The sequence below is a fragment of the Phacochoerus africanus genome, chromosome 5 (assembly GCF_016906955.1).
Source record: "Phacochoerus africanus isolate WHEZ1 chromosome 5, ROS_Pafr_v1, whole genome shotgun sequence".
Classification (NCBI taxonomy): Eukaryota; Metazoa; Chordata; class Mammalia; order Artiodactyla; family Suidae; genus Phacochoerus; species Phacochoerus africanus.
Genome location: NC_062548.1, coordinates 105,570,425 through 105,584,736, shown reverse-complemented (window position 1 = coordinate 105,584,736; position 14,312 = coordinate 105,570,425). Strand labels below are relative to the sequence as shown.

Here is a 14,312-nt window from a genome sequence, read left to right as displayed (position 1 = left end):
ATAAGTAAGTTAGCTTGATACAGGCATATATAAAGTACCAGGGTAAGATACAACCCTGATATGTCAATAATATTGACACAAGGACAATGGAAAAGTATTTATGTAAGTTTTTTGAAGTGTTAGAATTAACTGTGGATTTTCATTTTTAATCATGTTTAATAAAACTTTAAAGCTTTTCTAGATTTCTAATGTCTACTTCCTTTAGCAAAACAGGCTGTGGGTGAAATAATCAGTTTATAATAAAGGTACACAATGCTTAAGAGGAGTAGGTTCTACATTTTGCCTAGATTCAGACAGCTATTTTCTCAGTGACTCTGTGGCCTTGGGTAGATGACTTGTCTCTGTGTCTCAGTGCTATTTGTAAAATGGGGCACCTATTCTAATACTGTTGCTGTGCTGAGTGAACACGATGCTCCTTGTAGGAGTAAAATGCTTAGAATACTGGTGTACACTGAGCACTTAATAAATCTTAGCTGTAAGTAATGACAGCAGATTAAAAAATTTTAAATCAAGATCCTGTTTTGTGTCATTTTCTCATCTTTTAGCATCTTCTCCTATCTAGCAGACTCATGCCACCCAGTTTCTTTTCCTAGAGTACAGAGAAAATCAACCCAATAATCTATTTTACATTAAGATGGAAAACTCAGGATCTCACACATATTCATTCTCAACTCTAACAGACTTCCTCTGGGAGGGAAAATATACCCTTTGATGGCCATGTTTAGCTCTGAAAATTAGTACAATTTCAAGTGCTAAAGCACTCTTAGGTGCTTTTTATTTATTTATTTATTTATTTATTTATTTATTTATTTATTTTTTGCCTTTTCTAGGGCCGCTCCCGAGGCATATGGAGGTTCCCAGGCTAGGGGTTGAATCGGAGCTATAGCTGCCCGCCTATGCCAGAGCCACAGCAACGTGGGATCTGAGCCGGGTCTGCAACCTACACCACAGCCCATGGCCACGCCGGATCGTTAACCCACTGAGCAAGGGCAGGGACCGAACCCGCAACCTCATGGTTCCTAGTCGGATTCGTTAACCACTGCACCACAATGGGAACTCCACTCTTTGGTACTTTAGCAGTTAACTCATGGCAGGGAGTTACTGCAGACTGGGGGTGGCTGGGGTTGATGGGTACTTTCACTCAACTGTCCCTTAAATATGTTGATATAAGCTTACTCCACCTACGTGTGACATTTTTACAAGTAATATAATAATTAACATTGTTCCTTATAATTAACATTGTTACCAGTACTGTGACTTTAGATATCTTACTATATACATATCCAAGAATAATATTACTACCTTTGAATTATTTATTTACTAATTTTTATAAATAACGAGATCTTTTTCTTTTTTTCCTAGTTCATATGTATTTTTCAGTCACTTCACTGTCTATCTCCTTCCAGGTTAAAAGATTTCTTTTTTCTTTTCTTTTTGGTTGCCCCTGGGGCATGTGGAAGTTCCTTGGCCAGGGATTGAACCTGTGCCACAGCAGTGACAAAGCCAGGTCCTTAACTGGCTGAGCCACCAGGGAACTCCAAGGTTAAAAGATTTAGAGTATGGAGATCCCATCGTGGCTCAGTGGTTAATGAATCCAACTAGCATCCATGAGCACACGGGTTCGATTCCTGGCCTCGCTCAGTGGGTTAAGGATCCGCTGTTGCCATGAGCTGTGGTGTAGGTTGCAGATGCGGCTCGGATCCCGTGTTGCTGTGGCTCTGGCGTAGGCCAGTGGCTACAGCTCTGATTAGACCTCTAGCCTGGGAACCTTCATATGCCGCAGGTATGGCCCTGAAAAGACAAAAAAAAAAAAAAAGGATTTAGAGTATGTACATCAGTTTAGGATCTGGTTAGAATACGTGATTTAAAAAAGATGTTGTGAAGAGGAGTTCCCATTGTGACACAGGCTAGAGGCTATAGCTCTGATTTGAGCTCTAGGGTGGGAAACTCCACATGCTGTGGGTGTGGCTGTAAGAAGACAAAAAAAAAAGTGTGAAGAAAGAAAAAAGGAAATGTTTGGTTATGAAGAAATCATCCTTACTTGTGGATTTTTCTTTCCATTTTATTTGTAAATCAATTTATTGATTGAGAATGGAGAATTAGTTACACATCCCACAGGCACCCAAAACTCGACGTGACCAAACTCAATGCACCATTATTTCCTTCAAACTGACTTCCCTTCTGTACAAACCCTGCCTAGTGGACTGTCATTCACCCAGTCCCTCAAGCTGGAAATGCAGTCAACCTAGACTTCTCCATGATCTCCACAGTGAACTGGTCATTCAATTTGGCCAATTCCAGTTCTTTAATCTTTCTCTAAGTCCAGTGTTTCTCTCTAGAAGCATTACAGTAGGACAAGCAGGGTGGTGAAGTATTTAAGGACATGGACTTTGAAGCCAGTATGCCTGGGTCCATATCCCAGCTTAGCCACTTAACAGCTCTGGGATCTTTGAAAAGCTACTTTCTGAATCTCATATTTCTTATTTGAAACGAGATAATAATGGTACCTACTTCTAAGAGTCACTGTGAAGATTGAGTTAATGTATATAAAGCATTTAAAAATAGTACCTGACATATGGTAAAATTTATATAGGGGTCAAATCGGAGCTGCAGTTGCTGGCCTACGCTTTCAGTGCTGGATCTGCAACCTACACTGTAGCTTGCAGCAACGTGGGATCCTTAACCCACTGAATGAGGCCAGGGATTGACCCCACATCCCCAAGGACACTATGTTCTTAACCCACTGAGACACAACCAGAACTCCTATAGGCAGGTTGTTTAGCATTCCTGGCCTCTGGGTACTAAATGCCAAAAGCTTCCCCTGAGTCACTGTGACAATCAAAAATGTCCCCATATTGGAGTTCCCATCATGGCTCAGTCGTAACTAACCCAACTGGTATCCATGAGGATGCAGGTTCGATCCTTGTCCTTGCTCAGAGGGTTAAGGATCTGGCATTGCCGTGAGCTGTGATGTAGGTCACAGACGCGGCTCAGATCTGGTGTTGCTGAGGCTGTGGTGTGGGCCAACAGCTACAGCGCAGATTTGACTCCTGGCCTGGGAACCTTCGTGTGCTGTGGGTGTGTCCCTAAAAAGACCGGAAAAAAAAAAGAATTAAAAAAAGGAAAAATATAAAATAATATACCTGTTCCATTGATGTTTCATGAAGTTCATTGAGATTTAAGGTATAAATCCCTTCTTCAGCACCAAATATCAAGTACTGATCTGAAATGAGAAAAGTACTCCACTGATCGTGACGTATAAAATATTTTTTGAGTGGATTCATATAATCTAAAATTAAGTATATATACATTAACATGTGAAAAAAGAATTGGTATGGTCTGTAGGCAGTATTTTTTATTTTAATGCAAATAAGTAGTTAGAAACTCTAGCTCAGCGTATTGGATTATATGCAGATATCAGCCTCAAAGCAGTGAAGAAAACTTTTTTAAAAGAATTTTTTTGTTTTTGCTTTTTAGGGCCGCACCCATGGCATATATAAATTCCCAGGCTAGGGGTTGAATCGGAGCTACAGCTGCCGGCCTACACCACAGTTACAGCAACGCAGGATCTGGATTCTCAATCCACTGAGCGAAGCCAGGGATCGAACCCGCATCCTCATGGTTCCTAGTCAGGTTTGTTAACCACAGAGCCTGGAAGGGAACTGCTGAAAAGAGGTTCTGAAGAACGGCATGCTAGGACTCCCCGCTTATCAGGGGATGCCAAGGAATGGAAGAGAACCTGTAGCTTCTTTTCTAAATTCCCTCCTGGAGACGCTCAAGTGCAACTGACATACAGAATGTAAATCAAGAACAACTGATACAGACTTAAAATATTTTTGCAGATGGACCATTATTACAAGCCAATATTAAAAATCTAGGATCTGACTATTACCTATTTAAAAAGTTAACTAAAACTTAGATACTTGCTAGGGTACTCAATACCTCCTAGAAGATATTAGAAGTTTGGCCATGGTCCTGTTTGATTGGTTTTTATGATAACATAAAATAGCAGGTGAAGAACTTCCACAGACTAAACTGAAGTATGCTGAGAACAACTGCCAAGAGCATTCCTACACTGCCCCATATTTAGGATTAGTACTGGGAGATGAAGGGCACAAGCTCTGCGGTCAGACAACACTGAACTGGGTTCAAACTGCAGCTCTAATACTGACTGACTGGCTGTGAAACAATGAACCTGAGTGTCATTTTCTTTACCTGTGAAATAAAAGTACTTATACCTTGACTTTTTAAAAGATTTAGTAAGAATGTGTGTGTGTGTGTATGTGTGTGTGTGTGTGTGTTGTGTGTCGGGTGGGAGAGGAGAGAGAGCAAGCAAGAGTGGGCCTATGTTTCTCTGTATCTCCATGTATATCTTTATACAGATAGATGGCACAGAGTATATAGCTTCAATACATTAATATGGTAACTACACAGTGAAATTTTAATATCATGGGTCATCTCAAACACTGTTAATAACACAGAGAAACATATTTACCTGAAAAATTTTTTTAATTGTAAGAAAATATTTTTTCCAGAAGGATATGCAGAAAGTGATTAAAACTGAGTGCTTTCACAGCTTCATGAAAACACTAAACAATCAGAAAGATAAAAGACAAAAACATCTACGACTACCTCTTGTGTCTGGGTTTATCCATGATGTTGCACAGTGAATTTTCAAGGGACATCCATTAAAAACCTTTGAAAAACATGCACCCATCTGGAAAAACACAAAATAACCAAATAAATATATCGAGTCCTAGTCATTTGCCTTATAGTGCATGGAGGTTCCAGGCACAACAAGGACTGTCAGATGATACAAGCCTTTACTTAAGAGAGTCATTTTATTCTTCCTATCTTCTCAAATCAACAAAGAGTAATAGCAACCAATGCTGCACAATAATTTGCTTACATAAGTATTACTTGTATGTTCTACATGAGGAGTAATACAATATTTTCTGGTAAAAAGGAAATCATAATCTCTATAAAGGTGAAAATTTTATTTGGTTTCATGAGCCTAAAAATAACATTAATCTTTCAATTTAATATGATATTGAAGAAGTACGTTGATTTGAAATTCTTATATGTAATTTTAAAAATGAAGACCCATAAATCAATTATACTTTAAACAAAACATAGAGATCCACTTTTTTAAAAAAAACTGAACAATCTGATTATTTTCCCTGAAAGGATTCAACAAAAAGCTTTATTCTTTGATGTTAATATATTTATTTACCAAGCTCATTTACAAACCTTTCAGACAGTAAATATCTTATAATGAAATATAACAATTCATTTGAAAATTTTTTGATCTTCAAAGAGTAAAATGTTAATTTTGAAATTATTGTTCTGGTTAGAATAAATAAATACAAAAAACCTTACTCATTTAATCACTTTTACTACCAAGAACATAAAGGAAAAAGAATAAAGGAATATTTGGTGCATGATTTTAGAGTAGGAATGTTTTCTTCACGAACATGGAGATAATACTGTGAGTGATTATAGTTGACTAAAGAAGATTAAAAATATTAACACAAAATAATCAAAGTAATAAAATAATAAATCTTAAGATTTCCTTTTTACTCATAGAAACCTAACAACCAGTATTTTTAAGATTTTAGTTCCCTTAAAAGAACCACAGCCTGGCAATACGATCAGGCAGTAGAACAGTAAAAAATATTTTTATGGTGTAGGGCAGAAATTATGTCACTTAACTAATCCTAATAAATATTCTTTAAGATAGGTACCAATATTCATATGTTAAGGTACTGCTAAATCCCTAAAAATCCAAATGACAAAATGATGTACAAAACAATCAAATTAGTCCCAAACTAAAGCTAATTGGTATAGTTGGTCCACAGTCATCAGCTCTTCTCTGCCAACTGTATACCTGATAAGTAGTTTTATCTCATAGCTCAATAGGAAATCTCATCCCTACTGTCTACGTGTGTATATATATATATCTGCTAGGTCCGAGAGTCCTTTACAATCAACAATTCTTTTTGTTAGATGAGGTATAATTATTCAGATCTTTATAATAAAAAGTAGAATTAAAAAGTAAAAAGGCTAAATAAAAAGTAGAGTTGGGAGATTCAGAACTAGAAAAACTATGGACATTGTCAAACTAGTCTATAAGGTTTCAGATTATAGATCTGTATCAGCAAAAATGTAGTTCTAACCATACTAACCTAAAATTATGCTGAATTAATATAATTTTAAGCCTAAAAAGACAGCATGGTATACTTAAATATAAAAAACCTAGTAGGACTATAACAATAGGATGTCCACGTTCTAGGTCTGGTGAGTTGGGTGGACTTTTGTGATCTTGATGACTAAGACCTTTGGGTCTCGGTTTAACTCATGCTCCTTCTAGTTCTAAAATCGTTTTTGATAATTGAAAACAGGTTAGAAAAATGTATTACATCAATATTTTGTACTTTCTACTACATACATATATGCCTTTTTCACATTTCTTCGAAAATATATGCAAAGAAAACATTAATGAATTTTCAAAGGAGCTTTACAATGTGTAAATTATCATAATTTTCTCTTCAAAAGCTACTTTTCAGATGTAATCATATTTGAGTCAGCAGTCTCCTAGATATTTTTCAATAATAATAGAGGTTCTTTAGAATAAGCAGAAATGTCTAACGAGAGGTACACATTCAGGCAATTATCTGTCACTGAATTTAGTTTGAAAACTTAATCTATTTAATATTTATACTTACATGTACTTTAGGTGTTGGGGGTAGGCCGTTACTAATAGGCTTCTAGAAAAAGAACACATGCATGATTATACTTCTCGTTGTTTGGGATACCAACACTGTATTTCAAATATGTGTATTGGAATTCTTTGTCAAAACATTACAGGTAATACTGAAGTTCCCTATAATCCTTCCACAAGTCCACTTAGTCCTAGTACCTGTCCCCCAACACCCCAAATGGTTTCCTGTGTACTCTTCCAGATCTTTTTGCATCTATTTATATACATGTTCCCATAGAAATACTGTTTTTGTGTGTTTGGAAAATAAATAGTTATTCACTGTTTATCAACTTGTTCTTTGCCTTAACACTGGGTCTTAGGCAACATTTTTTTTTGATTTTTTTTGCATTTTTAGGGTCGCACCCATGGCACACGGAAGTTCCCAGGCTAGGGATTGAATCAGGAGCTGTAGCTGCTCGCCTACACAACACACACAGCAACACGGGATCTGAGCCGCATCTCTGATCTACACCACAGCTCATGGCAACGCCTCCAGACTGGCCCCCACAATCTTGAACTGGCTCTTTCCAATCCTGTTACTGTTAGTCCTGAAGTCAGTGGTTTTTGTAAGCTGACAAGACTCTGGTTTGTCTCAAGTCTGAAGTCAAAGGGAGATTCTGCTAGCAATCAAGGACCTCTTTCAGTCCTGAGCTTTTCTTCTCCTTGCAGGGCCTATACTTGAGTACAGAGATATAGTTATACCTCCTCTTAAATTTTGTTAGTATATTATGCTGTGTTTCACATTGCACCCTTAAAACTCTGTCCATATGTCTCTTATTTCAAGAATCTGAGCATGAGGCATGACCAACATTGTCAGTGAAATTTTAAGAGTTAATAAAATAGTGTTATACCCATAAGAAATAAAATACTGAAATTTTACTCTGTAGATGTGTTTATGAGGACATACAGCCTAACAATAGCATTGATTTCTGATAATTTTTTCCATTTTTGCAAATAACTTCTGTACTTATTTTTACATTGATGTTGTTAAATTACTAAACTTCATCTATGCTTTTTTGGGCCAAGCCTGCGACATGCATCAGTTCTTGGGCCAGGAATGGAACACACACCACAGTAGCAACATGAGCCACAGCAGCGACAATGCCAGATCCTTAACCCACTGATCCACAAGGGAACTCCCATCTATTTCAGCAAAATGTCATTTTTTAAATGATTTTTTTTTGCTTTTTAGGGCCGCACCCGCAGCTTAAGGAAGTTCCCAGGCTAGGGGCAGAATTGGAGTCACAGGTGCCAACCTACACCACAGCCACAGCAACAGCAATGCCAGATCCACGCCACGTCTGTGACATATACCACAGCTCGTGGCAACACTGGATCCTTAACCTACTGAGCAATGCCAGGGATTGAACCTGTATCTTCATGGATACTAGTGGGGCACATTACCATTGAGCCATGATGGGAACTCCCCAAGTGTCATTTTTTGGGGGGTCTTTTCAGGGCTGCACCCGCAGCATAAGGAAGGTTCCCAGGCTAGGGGTCAAATGGGAGCTACAGCTGCTGGCTTACGTCACAGCCATAGCAACTTGGGATCCAAGCTGTGTCTGTGACCTACATCACAGCTCAGGGCAATGCCGGATCCTTAACCCACTGAGCGAGGCCAGGGATCAAACCTGTGTTCTCATGGTAAGTGGTCAGATTCGTTTCTGCTGCACCATAATGGGAACTCCCCACAATATCATTTTTAATTAGGGAGTTCTGAATGCTATGACTGTCAGATTTAACTTAAGTACTGAAAATACTGGCTGTAAATAATTTGAAGAAGCTATACGAAGTGGAATCATGTTTCAATATACTATGGATACTCTTTATCATATGATACAGTCACGACATAGGTTATTTTAGAAATATTGAGACTTAGTTTAAATACTAGCTCCTTATCCTAGTAAAATGGGGTAACAGAAAAAAGTGAACTAAAATGCCTAAATTAAAAAAGATACTCATCTCTCAAAAGTTATTACACTGTGCTGCAGAGCCATTAAGCTGCATTTTTGTACTACTACATTAGCGGGGCTACCAAAATTTAAACTGATGAAAGCAAAAAGGCACTATTCAGTTGGACAGACTTCATAACCCTATTACTAAAGGACATTTCGCTTTTGTTATAAATGTCCTAAGTTTAACAAGTTACAATGGATAACCCCAAATACTTTAAGTAAATTATAAAAAATGGTATGACATAATCTACAGTAAAATTTTATAAAACAGTTGAACAGTACAAAAGCCTTTAGCAATGTTCTTACTGCACAAAACCATAACCATATGCACATAAACATATTAAATGTCCTATAGGCCTCTGTAACAAATATTTGTATATACAGAAACTTATCCCCAAATATGTCTTATGATCTCATTGGCATCTGCTGAATTGGGAATTTTAAGGATTTTTTGTTTTGTTTTCATGATAATGGATAAATGTCTTCTAATGATCAAGGGCAAATATTTTACAAATATCAAAAAATTTTAATCTCCCTGATAAATTCTATTTATGTTTTAGTAGTTCTGTTATAGTGTTTTACCTAACATTTGTAATAAGAATAGCTGATAAGGCTAATTTCATCTTTCCTGAAGTGACATTTTATACCTACTAGAAAATAATCTTTTTTTTTTTTTTTGTCTTTTTGCCATTTCTTGGGCCGCTCCTGTGTGGCATATGGAGGTTCCCAGGCTAGGGGTCTAATCGGAGCCATAGCCACCAGCCAACGCCAGAGCCACAGCAACGCGGGATCCGAGCCGCGCCTGCACCCTACACCACAGCTCAAGGCAATGCTGGATCCTTAACCCACTGAGCAAGGCCAGGGACTGAACCCGCAACCTCATAGTTCCTAGTCAGATTCATTAACCACTGAGCCACAATGGGAACTCCCCTACTAGAAAATAATCTTAATCCTTCCTCCTTGTTAGCTATTTTCTTTCTTTTTGGCCATGTCCACAGCATGTGATAATTCCTGGGCCAGGGAATGAACCCTGCCTCAACAGCGACATGAGCCGCACCACAAGGGAACGCCATTACTTTCTTTAAGAGTAGTAATATCACAAATTGTGTAACAGAAATTTGTCCTGAGGTAGAAGCTATGGCTTTCCTTATCTGTCCAAGTCCTTCTTTCCATTAAGTTCTTGAGACTGTAAAAGGAAATACGAATAAGGATCAATTCTCATCGATGAGAATAGTAATATTTTTCCAATAATCACAAGAATACTAAGTGTTTACTTGTATGCAGAAGGTCACATTTTATAATAGGCTATATAACAAATTGGCCTAAATAGCAGAAAAACTTCATTCAAATTTACCACAGCAAGGTCGATTTTTTTAAGATTTAAACAACCTATTATCATTATAATTAACATACTAAATTATAAATATACTAATTATAAAATATATAACTGCTATAGTTTCACTAATTATAACTGAAAAAAATTTAATAGTGAAAAAGGAAACAAATACAGGTAGAGCTTATGAATATAAATACCTACTGGTACATCTTTCTTTTCTTTTCTTGAAAGGTTTGTGCCTCTATGGTCATTCTGTTGTTGATACAATGAACCATCTCGTTCACCATTTAACTGGAAGGAGCTCACTCCATTTCCTTCAAAAGGATATGTTTAGATATATTAAAAAAGGACTGATTTTAATGAGAATTTTCATTCAGAAGATTATCAAGTAGAAAACAAAAATATCTCTGAAGCAGTTTCAGCGTTCATTTGGATTACCAAATCAAAATATTTCGTACTGTAACAAGTTCTATATATATGTTCTTCTACTTTTATCTCTATTTTTCTCTTATAGGCAAATTAAAATTCAGGTTGTATCTAAGTACATAAACGTGATAAAAAAGAAAAAAATATTGAATACATAACTACTTTAAGGAAAGGGGCAATTCACAGTCTGTTATCCAAGAAACATTAGTTGCTCTTTTTTTAACTGCTTCTTCTACATAACACATAAGACATTTTACAGAATTAAAACAGCACCTTCTAGTATTAATTTGGAGGCAAATACCTAGCAAATACTGACAATCATTTTTCTAAAAATGATTAAATGAAATAAATGAGTTAGACAAGGTATCCTCTTTTTTTTCTAATTTTTTTTTTTTGGTCTTTTTGGGGCCGCACCTGTGGCATATGGATGTTCCCAGGCTAGGGGTTGAATAGGAGCTACAGCTGCTGGCCCTTGCCACAGCCACAGTAACGCGGGATCTGAGTCACATCTTCGACCTACACCACAGCTCATGGCAATGCTGGATCCTTAACCCACTGAGTGAGGTCAGGGATTGAACCTGCAACCTCATGGTTCCTAGTCAGATTCGTTTCCACTGGGCCATGACGGGAACTCCTCTTTTTTTTCTAAAACAGAAGTAGCCTAGGACTAAAACATATTTTCCTTGTTTGTTCAGCTTTTAATTTTTTTTGTTGCCACACTCTAACTAAATGACTAATTGCACGTAAACATCTGTCCAAAAGAGGAAAGGCTAAATATGAAATAAAAAACAAAGGGCAAAATATCCCCAACTGGGTCACAGTAACCCTATCATAAAAACACTTCAAACTATGAGGCAAAAAGCAGAAAACATCTTGAAAGCCATTGCTTTCCTTCTCTTTTCAAAGGAATTTCAAGCAATCTCTTAAAAGAAGGATTCCCTCCATTTTTCCCCACACACTATGAAAACCTGACAACACTCATACTTCACCTTCCGGTCCCCCATTACCTAAAGCAACAGGCTTCTGTGGAGGTAACCTGGGAGGTGGTGGCCTTGGTGGAACTTGGGATGGCTTTGCTGGGCTTTCTGATGTGGGACATCTCTTGATTGTTCCTTGATTATCATCCTCAGTAGAATGAGCTTCCTGTGGTATGAATATGGACTTTGGCTGTAATAATACAGAAAAGGAGACTTATGATTAAACATGAAATTATCTGTTTCATTAAACATGAAAAATACTAAATATCTTTCCTGAAGTAAACATTACACCCAAGAAACTTTCTGTGCATACAGTCAGAAAAACCTCCAGTCAGCTGAAGGTTTGGGAAATTTATAAATCCTTATGATGTATCCTTTATTGGGAAGACTGCTCAGTACTTATCTCTTTGAAATTCAGATCTCTGTTATATTTCTGTTAATGTAAAACTAAACAAGCAAGAATAGTGTTATTTACCTGTATGAATTGTGATTTTCTTAAGTATAAAATGAAAACAAAATATAGTAATACACTGGATTATCTACACTGGTCAGACGCCAATTTTCATTTTTAACTCCTGATTTCAAACCTTGGAACAACTCGCTTTATATACAGGTCATTTTATAATTAAAATTTGCTATGCATATGAACTTATACAGTAAATTTAAATTATCATACCTATATTAATTCATTTTACTTAAAAAAATTCCATCAGTTGGGATTTAATTATTTTATGATGCCTTTTTGTTTGACAAAAGGATTTTGTTGCTAAAAAATTTTGAAAATTATTGTCCTATTTTGTATTTTCAATTTAAAAGTACATTCTGAAAATTAAATATCTATAATAAACCACTATCCTCTATCCATGCTCAGGAAATCAGTTACTAGTAAGTCATAGATTTTGAAGAAAAAAAACTTATTAAAAACATGAGTTTTCTGGGAGTTCCCGTGGTGGTGCGGTGGTTAATGAATCCGACTAGGAACCATGAGGATGCGGGTTCGATCCCTGGCCTTGCTCAGTGGGTTAAGGATCTGGTGTTGTCGTGAGCTGTGGTGTAGGTCGCAGACGTGGCTTGGATCTGGTGTTGCTGTGGCTGTGGTATAGGTTGGCGGCTACAGCTCCGATTGGACCCCAAGCCTGGGAACCTTCATATGCCGCAGACAGCGGCCCTAGAAAAGGCAAAAAGACAAAAACAAAACAAAAACATGAGTTTTCTGGCATTCCTGCTGTGGTACAATGGGATTGGCAACATCTTAGGAGCACTGGGGTGCAGGTTCAATCCCTGGCCGAGTACAGTGAGTTGAGGATATGGCGTTGCCGCAGCTGCAACATCTGTGCCTTGAATCTGATCCCTGGCCCAGGAACTCCATGTGCTGTGGGGCAGCCAAAAAAGAAAAAAAAAAAGAAAGAAAAAAGAAAGATATGAGTTTTCTAACCCAAGTGTAATATGAATCTACTGATTTACTCACTTCATTGCAAAAATTTCTAGAACTTATTATTTAGAATAAACAAATGACAGGTTGGGTAATTTGTCATTTGACAAATAAAAATAAACACAATCATCTACTTAGTTTGTAACTTCCTCATGATTTTTCTTTGTGGATCCCAAGTGAAAATAAGCTAGAGTAAGTATCCATACAGTGTCGAAGTGGAACACGCACAGACACACAGACACATGCACACAATTCAAAATGAAAAACAAATCTGCTTACCTTTGGTGGCAAAGGAGGGGGAACCTTGGCTTTCATAGTTGAACTATAAAAACATTGAAGTTTAGAATCAGAACTCTTTATTTTACAAACAAATCACTACTAAAATATGATTAATTTTTCAAAGATATTTTGAAAATAAACAAGTAAATGAAGTATTATTCAGAAGTAACTAGACATGCTTTCTTGGCTTCAAATATCTAGTAATTAAAACTGGAAAAGATAACTAAAATTCCAACTTATATAAATGGAAAGGTAATTAATTAATATAAAAACACAGGCATCACATGGTTTAAGGAAAAACAGCAAAATGATATACATAACAGTATAAGTTTCATTTTTACTACTGTTAGTTATGAAATATCTCTCAAGTTCATAATGTTCCATAAAATTATAGGCATAATTTATTGACTGAAGTGAAAATTCATTAAAACTCAAGACTAGAGTTTTAGAAGTATTAAAAATAAAAAATATTATTGAGCGTAATAATTTCAGATGAGGAAACTGAGGCCCAAAAAGGTTAAGGGATGTGATTCAGGGCCACAGAGTGGTGAGGCAGAAAGGAAGATCAATGTCCCCAACTGCTTATCAGTGCTTTTGTCACTACCATGAAACAACATCTTTTTGTTTTTGGCCATGCCTGGGCCATATCTAAGTTCCCAGGCCAGGGATCAAACCCCCTTAGCAGTGACCTGAGCCACAGCAGTGACAATGACAGATCCTTAACCTGCTAAGCCACAGAGGAACTTCAGGAAACCAAATTTTTCTTAAAAGACAAAAAAAGGAGTCTGCTGTGGCACAGTGGTTAAGGATCTGGTGTTGCTGCAGCTATGGCACAGGTCACAGCTGCAGCTTAGATTCAGTCCTTGGCCTGAGAACTTCCATATGTCGCAGGTACAGCCAAAAAAAGGAAAAAGAAAAAAACAAGTCCCCCACACAAAAATCTAAAATGATTAAATATCGATACTTACCTAAGTGAAAATATTGCCCCTTAAAAATACATTTATATCCAAAGTATTTGCTTTTTTGAAACATATCAGATGAAACTTAATCAACCATACAGTCAGATCCTTTGTAGTTGTATTAATAATTACAGTAGCTACCAAGCAATGACTAATTTACAACATTAAACTACAGGATATGTTTGCTG

The 14,312-nt window shown here is 36.9% G+C and overlaps 1 protein-coding gene across 3 annotated transcripts in view; it reads right to left on the bottom strand.

The window, feature by feature from the left end:
- MAP4K3 (mitogen-activated protein kinase kinase kinase kinase 3) overlaps window positions 1-14,312 on the bottom strand; it is a 198,075-nt gene that overhangs the window by 23,379 nt on the left and 160,384 nt on the right. For all 3 annotated transcript variants that reach the window (XR_007135149.1, XM_047782228.1, XM_047782229.1), the window contains 6 exons: window positions 13,166-13,208; window positions 11,485-11,644; window positions 10,253-10,365; window positions 6,726-6,767; window positions 4,633-4,717; window positions 3,144-3,223 (listed from right to left, as the gene is read on the bottom strand). Coding sequence is in view for 2 of the 3 variants with exons in the window: in XM_047782228.1 (XP_047638184.1) it covers window positions 3,144-3,223; window positions 4,633-4,717; window positions 6,726-6,767; window positions 10,253-10,365; window positions 11,485-11,644; window positions 13,166-13,208 (523 nt within the window). In the remaining variant the exon portion in view is untranslated. The remainder of the gene's footprint in view (window positions 1-3,143; window positions 3,224-4,632; window positions 4,718-6,725; window positions 6,768-10,252; window positions 10,366-11,484; window positions 11,645-13,165; window positions 13,209-14,312) is intronic.